The 19,069-nt window shown below is 40.9% G+C and overlaps 1 protein-coding gene across 1 annotated transcript; it reads left to right on the top strand.

Annotated features, from left to right (window-relative positions):
* The first annotated feature begins 372 nt into the window (after positions 1–372).
* Positions 373–882, top strand: LOC120072049 (nucleolar protein 58-like). Its single transcript, XM_039024472.1, has one exon. It carries the CDS (start codon positions 373–375, stop codon positions 880–882), a length of 510 nt encoding a protein of 169 aa, XP_038880400.1.
* Positions 883–19,069: the final 18,187 nt, after the last annotated feature.

The raw sequence follows: 19,069 nt of genomic DNA, 5'->3' as shown, positions 1-19,069 counted from the left end.
AATCAGAAACCCTAGAGCTTTTTGCATACCAGACTGTCTTCCTCCCAAAACCCTAAAGAATTTCCCAGCTTCCTTACTCCGACATCCATGGCAGACCAGTCTTCCCAGCCATCTTCTTCACCCTCATCACCCTCGATAGCCCAACTCACTGCACGAGAGGTGGCATTCCTTGCAACCAGTCGCCGTCTCGCCGCCCAGCCATAAACCATCCCTCGAGTCGCCGATAAACTCCGGCGAAATCCCTTAGCAGTCAGGCCACTCCAGTTTAAAAGGGGGCAGAGTTCTGAAAGCACCCCACTCCTAACATTTTCCTCTAAAAGTGAAAAGAAGAGACAGGACGACAAGAAGGTGTTTGGGAGTATACTCAGCAGCATGGAGAAAGAAGGAGGACTGCCCGAAGCTGGGGTTGTGAACCAACCACTACCTTCGGAGGAGGAGATGGAGGAAGCATTAAGGAGAAGCGCTCTAGCAATCGAGGATCCTAAGGAAACCGCCAATGTAGAATCCTATGAAGGACCCTCCAGGGTTGCGTTGGAGGAAGTGGTGGCAGAGGAGCAACTGGAAGTGGTTGAGAAGAAGAAGAAGAAGAAGAAGAAGAGCAAAAAGAAGAAGGCTGGAGGAGATGAGCAAGCCCATCGAATCAAAGCGGAGAAGAAGATCAAAGAGAAAGGGGTTGAAGGAGACGAGGAAGCCCGTCTAAAGAAGAAGCAAGAAAGAAGTGAAAGAAAGGAACGCAGGCAGGAGGAGAGGCACCTGAAGAAGGAGGAAGAGAGGAGAAAGAAAGCTGAGAGCACAGAACTGGACGGAGAATCCACCTCCGTAAGGGAGGACAAGGGGGAGTCAGCACAACTGAGAGAATCAGCGCAGCATGAAACATCGTAAACAGTTGTGACTGATGAAGGAGAAGATGCAAAAATCACCCCCTTGATGCGGCATCACAAGGAGAATACGCTGCAAGGGTCAACCATTGGCCCTCCAATTTTGCAAGATGCATTAGAAGAGCAGAAGAGGAGGAGAAAATCAGAGGAAGAAAAACAAGAGAAAATACAGCGGGCACAACTCATCATCACAGAAGGTAGTCGAAGAAGAAAATACAAGATGAGGAGGTGCGCCACAACAATGAAATATCGGCAGAAGAAGAAAGGAAAAGGCTCGAAGAGGAACAACGCATTTTGCTGGCCTCAGAGCAGTTTGAAAAAGAATTTGAAAAAGAAGTGAGAGAAGAAGAAGAAGAAGAAAGGAAGAAGAAGGCAGAAGAAGAAAGAAGGAAGAAAGAGGAGAAGGAGAAGAAGCATCGAACAAACGTTCAGTGCTTAAGAGAGAAGAAAGGCAAAGAACTTACTGAATGGGAGAAGGAGGAACGACGCAAGGAGAAGGAAAGGAAACAAAGGCAAGAATCCCGCCTTGCATTGACCAAAGAAAAAGGCAAAACAGTTGTAGAAAGCAGCGAGCCCGCATTGGCTATGGGGCGTCCATCGAAAAAGAGAGAACGATGATATGCTGGTGGAGATGGGATTTTTCCTCGCGCCAATGCCACTACCAGACCTGATTACGAGTGTTATAGTAGAGCATGGATGGGATACATTTTGCCAGTGCCTAACCATCGTTATTCCAAAGGTAGTGCGTGACATCTACAATGGACGGTACATGGTGTCTTTCAGCACAAAAGACATCAATGAATTATACTTGATGAAGGACAACCCGGATGCACTGGGTAATAAAATCATTGATGATCCTACTGAAGAGCAGATGGAATATGCGCTGCAAACATTAACGCAACCGGGCACTAAGTGGACGGTTTCCCCAAAAGGCATTAGAAGCCTGGCATCCAAGACACTGCTTCTTAAGGCGCGACTTTGGGTATATTTGGTTAAACGACGGCTGATCCCAATGACACATGACAAAATGGTTTCAAGGGATCGAGTCATGGTCGCACATTGCGCGCAGCATTCCAATCGATGTGGACCAGTTGATCGCAAGACAACTTAGAGCTTTGGTGGGGCACATAAGAGGTCAGTATTTTTTCCCATGAACAGTCTCAAGCTTATGCCTATCACTGGGTGTAGGTATTGAGGAAGAACCCATGCCAGAGGTTCATGGCCTCAAAAATATCAAGATCCTAAGGATGCTCCTCAAAGACTCCCCACACTACCCCGAGCTCCCATTAAAGAGGCCCATCATTGATTTAAATGCGCCGCAACAACCCAAGCCAAAGAAATAGCGCACAGATGACAAAGGAAAGGAGAAAGTCTAAGAATCACCAACGCAAGATCAAGAGACTTTGGACCCTTTGCCTTTGATAATTCGCCCTCCGAGCCCTCCCGCACAACCTTCTTCTTCACTTCTCGAGCATTTCACCAACCTTCTCATTGCCCCTGATTCTCCAACTGCATATCCAGTAGCCCCATCATCACTGCAACTTTCCCTACCACCGCTGCATGTTGATGACCCACACGATTTGGGTGAAGGCACCTCTGCCCAACCCCAAATTGATGATGGCAAAACAGCACAGGCACAATCCACCATTGCCTCCTTAGCTACTGAATTAGCCGATATATGAGCCTTTCTTACCCAACAACATGAACTCTTCTACCAACAACAAGACTTCTTCTGCCAGAGAATAAATGAGGTCAAGGAGCGAGTAGAAGATTTACAATGCAGTGCTACGATGACAAGGTAGGTGATGATCAATATTCAACGCAACATCTATACAATCCACCTAAACCAGAGGCAACTAGCGGAGCACAACCATGAGTACTTCAATTTCTTGACAGCGAATCTTCATGGTCCCATGGTGCCTTCGAATCTCCAACAGCATCTACACTTTGAAGAAACTCCTCGAGTACCTCACCAAAATCCTCCACCAGAACCTCCTCCCCCTCAATAATTTACAACTTATTTTTAAGTGCGGTCATTCTTTTTTTTTACTTCAATTCATTATTTTTCTTTGTAAAGAAGCTAATTCTTTGATTCTTTGTACATGCAAAAATTTTGCATTGCGTTAATTGTAATCTCTTGTATACTTAGTTAAATTTTAATACAACTGAGTAGCAATTCTCTCCATATGCCTTAGCCTCTTCTTTATCATTCTTTGTCATTATTTGCGATATTCTTGATCTTTTATTTTGCGTAATTCATTGCGCTGCCATGATGTATAATATGCATACACTTAGTAACATTTCCCCACACTTTGTACTTTCTGCCTAACACTTAGTTAATTCGTAGCTATAGCAATGCTTTACCTTTTATCCTTCAAAATTCTGCTCAAACCTTCTTTTCAAACTTTTGTCAAAGTGTTCGTCTATTCTGTCCAAACAACACAATGGGAACCTTGCGCATCTCTAAATTTGGGGGTGGGGAAGGTCTGAGCAGATGAGATCAAGAGATGCGGTCATTAAGAAAATGCGTTCATTTCCATTGTAAAAAAAAATCATAAAATATTATTTTCATACAAAACTCCAATGTCAGCGCAAGGGAAATCCCAAAACATTCCCAACCTGATAAGAGTTAGTTGTGAAAGGAACCTGCTTGTGGTTGGATGTTCGCATGACACCCATGGGAGCAAGCCAAAACGAAGGTGGGTTTCCAAGAACGACGTAATATCAAAAAAAAAAAAAAGAAAAAAATGAGAAAAAGAAAAATAAGAGTATAAAGGACAACTCCTCAGAAAATCAAGAGTTAAAGTTGAGATTGGCACACAACCGTAGTTGGATGTTCGCATGACACCCGTGGGAACAAGTCAAAATGAAGGATGTAACCATGATCAACATCTCTAATAAATGACGCAAATTTGACCACCGCATCTGGACACATCAGTTGTTTTCACAAGAAGAGGTAAACATTCTTTTTAAAACTAGAAAAGCATTTTTGAGAAGAAATTTGTTGTATAGGAGAATAAAGTAGGGCTTTGTTATGAATTAACAAGGATAGAAGGAAATTGCATTGTCAAGTAATGTTGCCTAAGTGGAGCATTCGGAGCAACCAATCGACACAAAATTTAGGATAGGAATTAAGCATTATTGCCTTAGTAGAAGATATGCTTGAGGACAAGCATATATCTTTTGAGGGTATGATAACTTGTAGAAATACAAGTTATTTATACTATTTTATTTAGATATTGCGGCTAAAAGAAAGGAAAGTTGCGTCGATTGTATGGAAATTGGCTCAGAAATGCAAGAATTATAAATTATCGTCAATACAACCACTAACACCATTGCGATGGTAGAAAAGGATGTTTCAGTTCTGTTTTGTAGGAAATCAAGTCACCGCATGCGTTCATGGCTCAAAGATGAAATGAACAATGCATCTACGTCACATTGCGCCCGTCAATCATGAATGAAGAGAAATCAACGCAATGACGGCGCATGCGACAATCGATCAAGAGCTTAACTTCAACCGCATGCGGTATTCAAAAACAACACCGCTGCAGGCAAACGATCGAAGATGTAAAGAGCAACACAATTGTGGAGGATTCAGACGTGTGTACAGCTAACCATTGTGCATTTCTGACAGGATTGATTGCGTAACAGAAGGAATATTCACTCTACCATTTCAGGAACTGCCTTAACAATAAAGTGGGGACCAATGCAAAGAGTCAAAGCTTCGCCTATAAATAGCCTATGCAATTCCATTGCAAGATATACTTGTTACGGGCATATTTGATACTTAAATATTGAGAGAGAGACTGCTCTGAAAAGCCGATCAGAATAGATCCGGGAAGAATTAAGAGACAAGGCCGAGAGGTGAGTCTCCGGGCAAGGAATCCTTTCAATCCCCGCCGTTGAAGCTCTGTACGAAGGTCACTTCTACCAGACGAGCAAGCCTGAGAGGGAAGCTCTTCTCTCCATTCACTCCACACCCCGATAAGAAAAACCACCGTCCAGATCTGTGTCAAGACGTTGACACTCTTCTGTATTTGTTTCTATCTCTTGTTCATCATTTGTACTCATCTTCTTTACTCTATCATTCACGCCATGTATCAGACGCTTAATCTTAGTATTAATTGTATTGATCATTTCCATTGCCATCTCTCTACCTATTTTCGTTCATTCATGATTCATTTTCTCCATGATGTTTTCTTAATCCCTTGGATAATTAGTAATAATTAAGCAAGTAAATTAATTTGTGTTAAGGAAATAGTTATGTTTAGCTAAAGCATGCTAGACGGCATCTTCACCTGTGAGAGCATAAGTGAAGATGCTATTTCGCCTATCGAGAGAGGGTTGAGAGAATGTGTTGACTAAAGCGAGAAGTACTTCCAGAGATGGAAGAAACATTGCGTTCATTACGTTCATTCATGTTTCACCATAGAGATATGGGAACACGGTCGATCACCGAGAGGTGTACGCCAAGGAAAAGTGGAACCTTAATTACATCTTTAATGCAATTAATGAACTTGCGATGTTTTTACTAGTTATTCTTTCTATTTTAAATTCATCCAAAAGACTTGCCATCGCATACCATGATCCTTTGTATAAACTTCACAGTCAGTCTCGAACTCAGTATCATATATCTTGTATCTTGTATCATAATAGTTTAGAGTTTACTTTTATCGCACTTTTATTTTAGCAACGCAATTTATGTTTATCGCACTTTAATTTCCTGTACAATCACACAATCTTTATTAATTGTAAAAACCGGTCGCATGTATCACGAACATAACACATTAATGACAACAATCCCTGTGTTCGACCTTGGATTACTCTGAGAAACTTGCGTTGGAATTATACTTGGTTTCAGCGCAAGGAAACTTGTGACAACGCATTACTCTATAGCATACTACAAGCATATAGTTAACAACGCATATATTTAGAAGTAGTATCGCATAAAGTGTGCATGAGCAATTACATAGCATAAGATCAAATTTATCGTTACTAGTTTATGGCAACATGAGCTTGTAGCACATCATCTAAGCATGCACATTACACAATTCAATTCCAAGTGTCAACAGCCTCGTTGTCGTCTGAGTGATCATTTAGCTTTTGTGCTATCATCTAGTGTGCGCTAAGCGAGTATACCTGCGATGTTTACTAAACGATGGAGTTTCTCCTGGCAGTTCAAGACCCAGTTCGCCTGTGAACCGATTTGCTCGATGGAAAATGTAATAGATAGAGTTATTTCATTCCTGTTTTTGTAAAGGTTCATCCCGGTCCATTAATCCTTTTTTTTTTTTTTTTTACATGAGATGTATGGTTATTTATATGTTATATGGTTTGCACATATAGTAAATCCCACCTTAGGTTATGCATTGGTCATGCATCATCTCTTTATTGTAAATGTTATAATTTAGAGAAGCATGATTTAATTATGTAAGAGCATGCTCATGCATCATATAATATAAGAGTTATATTTATGCATGCATAAAAAGCATTGACATGCATCATCTTTATATTATAATTGTTATAGTATAAGGGTGTATTGAAAGCATTTTTGCTTGGTTATTATGTGTATATAAAAGTTATGTATAGTAATGACCGGACATTGCATGAAGCATGACACATAGGTTTCTTTATAAGCGTTATAAACACCTAGTTGTACACAATGTTTTTTAGTTGTTTCTTTTTAATGATTAAAGAGAAATTAGAACTAAAAGCAATAAGAAAGACATGCATGCACACTTAGGTTTAATTCATGATTTTAAAATGCTTAAACTTGAGTGACATAGACCTAAGATCACGGTTCTAATATGATTAGCAACCCTTAGGCTTTAATCTTTTAATCAATTTAAGAGGATTGAATTGACTAATAAAAGGTTAAAGTGTAGCAAATTTATCTATAAGGGACCTTTTGTCTAAGGCGGGTTCTGTCTAGGCTGGGGTATTTAAGTTGACAGAAACATAACACCCCTACCTGGGAGCTTACCTGGAAAGGTGAATTAGATAGATTTGATGCATGCATACAAGTTAAGGACAGTCCATTAAAGTGTTTAAATGTGACTACTTAAACTTGTTCATAATTCATAGACAAAAGTTCTTTATGAGTGGACTTAAAAAGATGACTTAGACTAACATCAGTAGCCAGATTGTCCAGGTTAATGAATCCCTAGGTAGAACATTCAGTGGGAGGTACTTGAAGCATATGATGCTTCACTTAAACCTTTCACGTTTCTCCTTTATAGTCCACACCGTGAGATCTACCCTTGGCCTCGTGGCACCTTTGTCGTGTCCCCCTAAAGGATGGTGTTTAGGTAGGTCAATATCAAGGTGGATGGAGAGAGTGAGAGCGGAAAGTGCGACAGCATATCCCTCGGTCTCTATCGTTGGATTGAATAAAGTTTCTGCACATCGCCTCGAGGCACCCTGTGAGTGTCCCTCTATACGATGGCAGTTTTGCGCGTTTCTTTATTTAATCTCCTGTAAGAGGATAAGGTTACTTAGTCTCTTGTCCAATCTGCTTCTTCCCTACGGTGGGCTCATTAGGGCGAGACTTTGGCACCGAAAGCAAGAGGTCATGATAACTGGTAGAAATACAAGTTATTACAGCTCAAATAAGTAAAACAATGAGAGAAAGTGATGGTAAAATAGGCAATATCATTTCTGAAAGCACCAAACTGAAAGGAATTGCGATTGCTAATGCTCATCGCATAAAAGCAGTTAATTTACCTATGTTATGCAGGTACAATGCGATGGCACATATGAAATTGCGTTCCAAGGGCACAATGCGACAATGCGCTTGAAGTTGCGATCGCAAGTCATGTGATCGTGAGAAGTTTCTTAAAAAGGTGATCTCATAAAGCCCTCGTATCAAGGTGACAACATAATAAATCGTGGTGGGACGTAAAGCTGACAACGAATCAATTACGAATTCAGTTGACAAGCCATTAAAAGCCACACTGTAGCAAGTACATTGAACTTTCGGTGACTTTTAAACGGCGCAACAGAGTAGGGAAATTAATGCTGACCATCATTGCAATCATTAGCAAGAAAAGTTGTTTCACCTTGAAATCTATAAATACCGAATGCCACCAGAGAGAAACGGATTCACGCACATACATATACATATAGATAGAAGACGGAGAGAGCAAGGAGACGAGGCGGAGTCGAGAGAAATCGCTCCCGGACAGATTGAGAGTCTGCTGGACAACAATACAAAAAAGAGAAGGCCAACCCTTGCGAGAGCAAGAATCCACAATTAGAACAGAGTTGAAGTGATAAAGAGCAGTGTAAAAGGCCACAGGAAGTAAGACATTGCTTACCGGGCTTGTTATCTCTCAAATCCATTTGTTATTTTGTATTCAATACTTTATTTGCAGAAAATGGAAACTTCATTTCGATTTATGTTCACATCATGCATGAGTAGCTAAATTTCTGAATGGGTTAAGAAGTACTTAGCTAGCATGACCTAAGATACGCATTTTATGCGATCATCTTGTCTTATGTATGCATCATTCACCCTTTGGACGTACTTGAGAGAGTAATCTAAAGATAGAATCTAGGCTTGAGAGAGTCAGATTAGAATCTAGGCTTGAGAGAGTCGGATTAGATCGTATAAGCAAGAGTAGAAACTTAGATATAAGTTCTATCTGCTATTTACACATCACATGCGCCCTAGAAATAGGAATGGTGGTATGTGGTCATCTTGTCTTATGTGTGCATCATTCATCATTTGGACATACTTGAGAGAGTAGTCTAAAGATAGAATCTAGGCTTGAGAGAGTAGTCTAAAGATAGAATCTAAGCTTTAGAGAGTCGGATTAGATCGCATCAGCAAGAGTAGAAACTTAGAAATAAGTTCTATCGACTGTTTCGCATATACATCGCATGCGTCCTAGAAATAGGAATTGTGGCATTCTGCATTGAGAAATGTAGTACTGATATTTGTGTATAGCATGATCGCATAACTTGTGCACAATCTTGGAAAATGTTAGCTAAACCCCTTCTCAACCCCTTCATCGCATACTTATTGTAACACTACGCTTTCATCACTCTGCTTTCAACTCCGTCGCATAGGAAAAATCTAAATCAAAACACTATCCACTTCTTTTTCACCACCGCAATAGAATCAAAGAGTCTGTCGCATATCTACTTAGTAGTCTCTATGTTCGACCTTGGACTTACCAGGAACCTAAGAAGGCTTATACTTAGGCTTTGTTAGGAAAACTTGCATGATCATCGCATACTTACACCATCGCATCATAATTCTATGCATCAGGTCACACTTACGTGGAATTGTTAAAAGTTAACAGTTCTGGACCAAATAAATGGTGGTTGTTAGGTTCAGTTCCAAGAGTTGGTTCTGCCTAATGGTTGAGAAAGTCTCATCCCAGTGAAGAGGCATCTGATCACCCCACCGGTGACGTTTGTCTTGCCTTGCTGGGGCATCATTGCAAAATAGAAGTCTTTCAAGGTACTTGAAACTGTTTTGCAAAATTAATTAGTTAAAATGTGGTTTAGCAAAATCTAATAAAAGTTTTGTTCGTTTTTCAGCAACAATCTTTTCAAAATGGCCACAACCACTTTAGCTTTGCTTCGCGCCGAAAAATTAACTAGCGATTTCAACATGGAAACACATGATTAAGACGATACTAATATCGAGGATCTCATGTTTGCCCTTGCGGAGGTCTGTCCTCCTATTCCAACTCCCAATGTCGCTCGAAATGTTCGGGAGGCATAGAGCGATGGACATGAGTGAATGAGAAGGCCCAAGCCTATATCTTGGCAAGTCTTTCTGAAGTCCTGGCCAAGAAGCATGAGCCCATGGTCTCAGCGTGTGAGATCATGGAGTCCCTGCGGGGAATGTTTGGACAACCATTTGAATAGTGATAACTTGTAGAAATACAAGTTATTTATGCCACCTTATCTAGATATTGCGGCCAAAAGTTAGTAAATATACGCCGATTATATGAAGATTAGCTTAGAATTACAATAATTATAAATGATCACAATTACACCCACTAACACCATAAAGATGGAGGACAAGCCAAATTTTACTCTATTTTGCAGGAAACCAAGTCACCGCTTGCGCTCAAGGCTCACGAGAAATTGATCAACGCATCTCTGTCACATTGCGCCCGTCAATCAACAATGAAGAGACGATCACCACAATGACGGCGCAATGCGACAGCCGATCCAGAGCTAACTTTCAACTGCATACGGTAATAAAAACAACACCGTTACTCAATCGAAAGATGCAGCTGAGCAACGCAAAAGCGAAGGATTGAGACATGTGTACAACTAACGGTTATGCAGAATTGACGGTCTGATTGCATAACAGAAGGAATAATATCCCTCCATCTTTGGAATTACCATAACCATCAGTGAGGACCACAAGCCAGAGTCAAAGACCTGTACATATAAATACCCCATAGATTTCAGAGAAAAGGACTGCTAGTGGATACGAGGTAAGTGCTGCAAAACTGTTGAGAGAAAAGGCTAAGTTGAGTGCTTAAGTGAAGCTTATACGCAGGCGTCTTCATGGAAATAGGGATGCGGTGACCTTTAAAGAAGAAACAGTATCCAGCGCAAGGGACATCAATGAAATTTATCAGATGAAGGACAATCCTGATGCACCAGGGAACAAGATTATTGATGATCCCACAGAAGAACAGATGGACGATGCGCTGAGGGTACTAACGCAAACGGGCACGAAGTGGTCGGTCTCGTTCAAAGGCATCAATACCTTGGAGTCCAAGTTCTTGCTATTAGAGGGAAGGCTCTGGTTTACTTGGTTAAGAAGCGGCTAATACCAACAACGCATGACAGAAACGATATCAAGGGATCGGGTCATGGTCGCATACAGCATAGCCCGTGACATTCCTATCGACGTAGGGCAGTTGATCGCAACGCAAATCAGAGCATTAGTGGGCCATGTTCAGGGGCAGTACTTCTTCCCGTGGATCATTTCAAGTCTATACTTATCTATGGGTGTAGGCATTGATGAGAAGCCCATGCCAGAAGTCCACGACCTCATCAACATAAAAATCTTGAGGATGCTCCTCAAAGATTCTTCACACTGCCTCGAGCTTCCAGCAAAGAGGCCTGCGATCGATTTGAATGCGCCTCAAGAAACAAGGCCCAAAAGACAGCGAAGAGAAGAGAAGGTCCAAGAATCACCAACGCAAAATTCGGAACCTATGGACCCTCTTCCCTTAGTCATCCGGCCTCCAAGCCTCCGAGCCTGCCAGCGCAACCCTCTTCCCCTTACACGAGCATTTTACAAACCTTTTCTTGTCCCCAACTCTCCTGTTGTTTACCCAGCAGCCTCACCTCCACCAACAGCTCCATCTCCCCAACCCACCATTCCACCGCCGCATGTTGATGACCCACACGATTTGGGTGAAGGCACCTCTGCCCAACCCCAAAACGATGCTGGCGAGACATTGCAGGCACAACCATCATTCACTTCCATGGCTACTAAGTTAGCTGAAATGAGAAACCCTCTTCTCTCAAAAGCAAGAGCTTGTCTCTCAACAGTACCACTTCTTCAATCAACGCTTTGAGGTAGTAATAGAACGCATTGATGAGATTCAACGCACTGCTGCGACTTCAAGGGAGGCGCTCATCAATATGCAGTGCAGTATGCATAGGATCTCCGTGCACCAAAGATAGATAGCGGAGCATAATCAAGAGTATTTTAATTTTCTCACCACATATCTTCATGGTCCGATGGTGCCTCCGCATCTAAGGTTGCACTTATTGTTTGACGACGCTTCGTCTGCACCACCTCAACAGCCTCCGCCAGATCCCCCTGCTCCTCAACCTTAATATTAACACTTTCTTCCAATATGAATTTTTTTTTATGCGGCCATTCTTTATTTGTATTCAATTAATTTATTCTTTGTAAGTTAATCAAATTCTTTGACTCTTGTACAGGCAACAGAAAATTTTTGTAATGCATTCAATTATACTTATTTGTACACTTTGTTAATATTCAATACAATTAGAGTACATGATTCACTCTACTTTTTGCCTGTGCCTTTTTCTTTATCTTCCTTTGTCAATTTTTGTAATGTTCTTAATCTTTTGTTTTTACGATCTTCATTGCGTTCTATGATGTATTATATGTTTATACTTAGAAACATTTTCCATACTTAGTAATTTCTGACTAACACCTAGTTAATTCCTAGTTTGGCAGTACTTTACCTTTTATCTTTCAAAGTTCTGCTCAAAACCTTCTTTTTGCAATTTTTCTTCTAAGTGTTTGTCTAATCTCTCAAAACAACGCAATGAGGACCTTGCTCATCTTTAAATTTGGGGGTGGGGAAGGTTTGATCAGATGAGATTAAGAATATGAAGTATTTAAGAAAATGCAACTATTTTCTTATAAAAAAATTATGCAAAACTCCAATGTCAGCACAAGGGTAAACCTCAAAACTGCCCCAACCTGATAAGAGTTTAGTTGTGAAAGGAGTCTGTTCGTAGTTGGATGTTCGTATGACACCCGTAGGAGCAAGCCAAAACGAAGGTGGGTTTCCAAAGAAACACGCAGCTGAAAAAAAGACAAAAAAAATAATAGAAATCAAGAGACAACTCCTCTGAATGTCATGAGTTAAAGTTGAAATTGGCACACAACCGTAGTTGGATGTCCGCATGACACCCGTGGGGATAAGCTAAAACGAAGAGTGTAACCGTAATCAATAGTCTCTAAGTGAATAAATGGCGCAAAGTTTTGCTCACCGCATTTAAATACATCAAGTTGTTTTGAAAAAGAAGAGATAAACATTCTATTTTGAAAACTAGAAAAGCATCTTTGAGCAGAATTTTGTCATATAGAAGAATAAAGTAGGGCTTGCTAAGAATTAGCAAGGATAGAAGGAAAGTGCAATGTCAAGAAATGTGCCTAAATGTAACATTCGTAGCAACCAATCGTCGCAAAAATAGAGGATAGGAATTGAGCAAGATTGCCTTAGTAGAAGATATGCTTGAGGACAAGTATATATCTAAATTTGGGGGTGTGATAACTTGTAGAAATACAAGTTATTTATGCCACCTTATCTAGATATTGCAGCCAAAAGTTTGTAAATATGCACCGATTGTATGAAGATTAGCTTAGAATTATAATAATTATAAATGATCACAATTACACCCACTAACACCATAAAGATGGAGGACAAGCCGAATTTTACTCTGTTTTGTAGGAAACCAAGTCACCGCTTACGCTCAAGGCTCACGAGAAACTGATCAACGCATCTCTGTCACATTGTGCCCATCAATCAATAATGAAGAGACACTCACCGCAATGACGGCACAATGCGACAGTCAATCCAGAGTTGACTTTCAACTGCATGCGGTAATAAAAACAACACCATATGTGAATACTCGATCGAAAGATGCAACTGAGCAACGCAAAAGCGGAGGATTGAGACACATGTACAACTAACGGTTGTGCAGAATTGACAGTCTGATTGCATAACAGAAGGAATAATATCCCTCCATCTTCGGAAATACCATAACCATCAGTGGGGACAACAAGGCCGGAGTCAAAGACCTGCACCTAGAAATACCCCATAGATTTCAAAGAAAACTTATGCTACTTGATACGGGGCTAAGTGCTGCTAAACTGTAGAGAGTAAAGGAGCTGTGTGCTTAAGTGAAGAAATCCGGGAAGAAGACGTGATAAGGCCGAGAGGTGAATCTTATATCTATTCTGCCAAATACCCGATCGTAAGCTCTGTGCATAGATCTCTGCTACCGATGGAGCAAGCCTAAGAGGGAAACTCTCCCTACCATCAAATCCATCATATCTGGCAAGCAGATCTCCATCGAATCAGTGCCAAGACATTGGCACTTGTGTGTATCTGTTCTATCTCTTTCATCGTTGTATTTCACTTTCTCTTTATCTTTTCATTCACACACCATGTATCAAATGCTTAATAGATATATTAAATGTTTCGATAGCTTTCATATACCACTCTCTGTCTATTTCCGTTCCTCCATTAATCATTTTCTCCATGATGTCTTTTTAATCCCCTGATAGTTAATATGAATCAAACAAGTACTTAATCTATGTTAAAGGTATAAAATGCGTTTAGCAAGGCATGCTAGATGGCATTTTCACCTGTAAGAGGAAAAGTGAAGATGCCATTCTAATCTATCGAGAGAGGGTTAGAAGAAGCGTTAACTAAAGCGAGTAGTACTTCCAGACATGGAAGCAACCTTGCGTTCATTACGTTAGTCTCTATTTCATCACAGATATGTGGGAGCATGGCCGATCACTGAAAGGTGTACGCCAAGAGAAGAGCAGAATAGTATTTTTAGCTTCAACATAATTTAGAACTTGCACTGTTTATATTATTTATCTTTCTCTTTCTATTTTATTCATAAGACTTGCCGCCGCATTCCACATCTTTGCATATCTTTCACAACCAGCCTTGACCCCAGCATCTGTAACATGAAGCCTGTATCTTGTATCATCTAGCTTAGGTTTATTGTATTTTATTTTATTATCGCATCTTTACTGCTTTAATTTATTTTATCGCAATTTATATACCTGTACAAACACATTTTTAAAGATTGAAAACCTGGTCGTATATATCATGAACATATCACAATAACCTAAAACAATCCCTTCGACCTCGGATCACACCGAGAAACTTGCGGTGGAATTACACTTGGTTCCTTCGTAAGGAAACCTATGACAACGCATGGAATACTACATGAACATCCATAATTAACGCATATGTAGCAGTAATATCGCATCATTTCGAGCATAGAACATCATCAATCATACCTATCAGCGATTCGTCAACAAACAGCTCATGCACGAGGCTCTTAAGTATATATTCAACTCCAAAATGGAAGAAGGTACCTCTATTCGTGAACATGTGCTTAACATGATGGTCCACTTCAATGTGGCAGAGTTGAATGGGTCTACCATCGATGAAGGCAACCAAGTTAGTAGAATCCTACCTTCTTTGTCAAAGAGCTTCCTGTATTTTGATAGTAATGTGATTCTTAACAAAGTAAAATACAACCTTACAACTCTCCTCAACGAGTTGCAGACTTACCAATCTTTACTGAAAAGTAAGTAAAGGAAGAAGGGTGAGGCAAATGTTGCTTCATCATCCAGGACGTTCCATAGAGGTTCAACCTCATGAACGAAGTTTGCACCTTCTACTTCTAACTTTGCAAAGAGGAAGAAGAAGAAGAGTGGTAAGGGAAAAGGGAAGGCGCCTGCTAACCCGCCGCCTGTCACCCCAAGAAGGTGTCCACCACCGATTGAAAAGGGAAAATATTTCCACTGCAACCAGGATGGGCACTGGAAGAGGAACTGTCCTCGCTGGCTGAAGGAAAGAAAGACCGCCAAGGCTAAGGCCAAGGAAGATCAAGGTAAATATGATTTACTTGTACTTGAAACTTGTTTAGTGGAGAATGATGATTCTGCCTGGATAATTGATTCGAGTGCCACTAATCACATTTGTTCTTCATTTCAGGGGATTAGATCCTTACGACAGCTGGAGGCTGGTAAGATGACGATGCGAGTAGGCACCGGGCACGTCATCTCAGCTGTGGCAGTGGGAGGGCTCCAGTTATCTTTACAGAATAGGTTTCTAATTTTGAATGATGTATCTATTGTTCCTGAACTTAAGAGGAACCTTATTTCTGTAAAGTGCTTGCTACAATGTAAATACACTATTTCTTTTAATGTGGATAAAGCGTTTATTCATAAAGACGGTGTTAATATTTGTACAGCGTATCTGGAAAGTAACTTGTATGTGCTAAGGCCGTTAGCCATTAGTTCCCTTCATAACACAGAATTGTTTAAAACTGCCGTAACTCAAACTAAACATCGACGTATCTCTCCAAAAGAAAATGCCCAACTTTCGCACCTTCGATTAGGGCACATCAATCTCAATAGGATTGAGAGATTGATAAAGAATGGACTTCTAAGTGAGTTAGAAGAAAATTCTTTACTGGTGTGCGAATCTTGCCTTAAGGGTAAGATGACTAAACGACCTTTTACTGGAAAAGGTTATCGAGCCAAAGAGCCTTTTGAGTTAGTTCATTCTGACCTTTGTGGTCCTATGAATGTGCGATCCCAAGGTGGCTATGAGTATTTTATCTGTTTTACTAATGATTACTCTATGTATGGGTATTTTTATCTTATGCAACAGAAGTCTGGATCCTTTGAAAAGTTCAAAGAGTTCAAGGTTGAAGTTGAAAACGTATTGGATAGACGGATTAAAACATTTCGATCAGATCAAGGTGGAGAATTTTTGGACTCGACATTCCAGGACTATTTGATAATACATGGAATCGTTTCCCAATTCTCAGCGCTGGGTACACCTCAGCAAAATGGTGTAGCGGAGAGGAGAAATAGAACCTTGTTGGACATGGTTCGTTCGATGATAAGTTATGCTTTCTTACCGGACTCATTCTGGGGTTTTGCAGAGGAGACTGCGGTATACATACTCAACTGTGTTCCCTCCAAAAGTGTTGCGAGAACACCTCTGGAGTTGTGGAATGGGCGTAAAGCTAGTTTATGTCACTTTCGCATTTGAGGTTGCCTTACACATGTGCTTAAGGAAAATCCCAAGAAGTCGGAACCACGGTCGAGGTTATGCCTCTTTGTAGGCTACCTCAAAGGTACGCGAGGGGGTTATTTTTATGATCCATCGAAAATAGGGTGTTTGTTTCCACGAATGCTATGTTCCTAGAGGAGGATCATATTAGGGAGCACAGTCCACGAAGTAAAGTCGTGTTGCGTGAGCTTTCTAATGAAACTACTGAAACTTCAACAAAAGTTGTTGAAGAGCCTGCTTTATCAGCAAGAGTTATTGATGGGAGTTCATCGAATAGGTCAGTTCCACCTCAACAGTTGAGCCTCGACGCAATGAGAGGGTTGCGAACCGGCCTTTCACTATCTGGGTTTCACGAAAATCCTTGCTATGGTAGCAGATGGTGACGTTGAGGATCCGTTGTCTTATAAGAAGTCAATGGAGGATGTTGACCGGGATGAATGGGTCAAGGCCATGGATCTCGAGATAGAGTTGATGTACTTCAACTCAGTATAGGATCTTATAGATCAACCTGATGGGGTAAGACCTATAGGCTATAAATGGATCTACAAGCGCAAACGGGGAGCTGATGGGAAGGTGCAGACCTTCAAGGCTCGACTTATGGCAAAGGGTTATACCCAGGTAGAGGGAGTTGACTACGAGAAGACTTTCTCGCTTATTGCCATGTTAAAGTCGATCTGCATCCTCCTGTCCATTGCAGCTTATTATAATTATAAGATTTGGAAAATGGACATCAAGACGGCCTTTCTAAATGGCAATCTTGAGGAGACCATTAATTGTGCAATCGAGCGATTCATAGCCACGGCAAGAGCAAAAGTTGTTTGCAAAGCTGAATCGGTCCATTTATGGGCTGAAACAGGCGTCTCGATCTTGGAACATACGGTTTGATATTGTGATCAAGTCCTATGGCTTTGATCAGAACGTTGAATGAACCTTGTGTCTACAAGAAGATCTATCAACGCTTCACTAGTCTTCTTAGTGTTGTATGTAAACGATATACTACTCATTGAGAATGATGTGATCTACTGACTACGTTAAGAACTGGCTAGCGACCCAATTCCAAATGAAAAGATTTGGAGAGGCTCAGTTTGTCTGAGTAATACAGATCTTTCGAGATCGTAAGAACAAAGTACCAGCACTGTCTCAAGAATCGTACATTGACAAGATGTTGCTCAAGTACTCGATGCAGGACTCCAAGATGGGCCTACTGCCATTCAGGCATGGAGTCACTTTGTCTAAGGACATGTGTCCTAAGATGCCTCTGGAGGTTGAGGAGATGAGACGAGTCCCATATGCTTCTGCCATTGGCATTTGATGTACGTGATGCTCTGTACTCGTCCAGACATCCTGGACTACTGTGGGCATAGTTAGTAGGTATCAGTCTAACCCAGGCCAGGGTCACTAGACCGCAGTGAAGAACATCCTCCAGTATCTTCGTAGAACGAGGGACTACATGCTCGTGTATGGATCTAGAGATTTTATCTTTACTGGATACACGAATTCTAACTTTCAGACTGATAAGGACTCTCGCAAGTCCATGTCAGGGTCAGTCTTTACTTTTAACAGAGGAGCTGTAGTGTGGCGAAGCACTAAGCAGGGGTGCATCGCTGACTCCACTATAGAGGTGGAGTACGTAGCGGCTTGCGAAGCTGCTAAGGAGTTCGTCTCGCTCAGGAAGTTCTTGAATAAACTATAAGTTGTTCCAGATATGTTTAGGCCCATTGCCCTCTATTGTGATAATAGTGGGGTAGTGGCAAACTCCAAGGAGCCTAGGAGTCACAGGCGCGACAAACACATAGAGCGGAAGTATCATCTGATCTGCGAGATAGTGCATCGAGGGGACGTGATCGTCATAAAGATCGCTTTGGAGAACAATGTTGCTGACCTGTTTATGAAGGCTCTCATGGCTACAGTGTTTGAGAGTCACCTTTAGAGCATGGGTCTACAAGATCGCCCGCGGCTGAACTAGGGCAAGTGGGAGATTTTCTTGTACTGGGCTTTTATGCCCTAGTTGATAAGCAAATAAGCGGCAATCATAAGAAGTTGGCTAATGTAGGAAATATTGAGGTTCTACAAGATGAAAGTGAAGCTCAACAATCTCAAACTTTCAGCAAGTATTTCTCCCCTTCTTCAAGAAGATTCGTCCTCGTATCTTAGATGACCTTGTAATGCAACTTTGTAATCATCTTCTCAAACTTTTGAGAGAAGTTTTAAAGTCTCGTCTCCTCCAAAATCAAATGTGAAATTTCTTTATAGTGCACTCTATCCCAATTGTCTTTGATGAAAATTTTCAAACTTGGCCATCCCCCATCGTGCCTTCAATGCAATATATAAAACACAAGGAAAATAATAGGAAAGAACGTTAGTTGGAAAACTACTCCCATGATTTTTCTCATATGAATATTTTCCTTCACCTCCACTCTTAATCACACTCTCTTCTTTTTCTTTTGACTCTAATGTCTCACTTTTTGATATTTTCTCAATTTCCACACCGCCTCACTTTTCTCTTGAGAATTTGTTATGGTCTCATTCACAACACATACTTCAAATTTCTCCGCACTTTCTATAACTACTTTACCTTTTAATTCATCTCTCAAACTTTGATGATCACCG

The sequence above is a fragment of the Benincasa hispida genome, chromosome 2 (genome assembly GCF_009727055.1).
Source record: "Benincasa hispida cultivar B227 chromosome 2, ASM972705v1, whole genome shotgun sequence".
Taxonomy (NCBI): Eukaryota; Viridiplantae; Streptophyta; class Magnoliopsida; order Cucurbitales; family Cucurbitaceae; genus Benincasa; species Benincasa hispida.
This window is presented reverse-complemented; position numbering and strand designations above follow the sequence as displayed.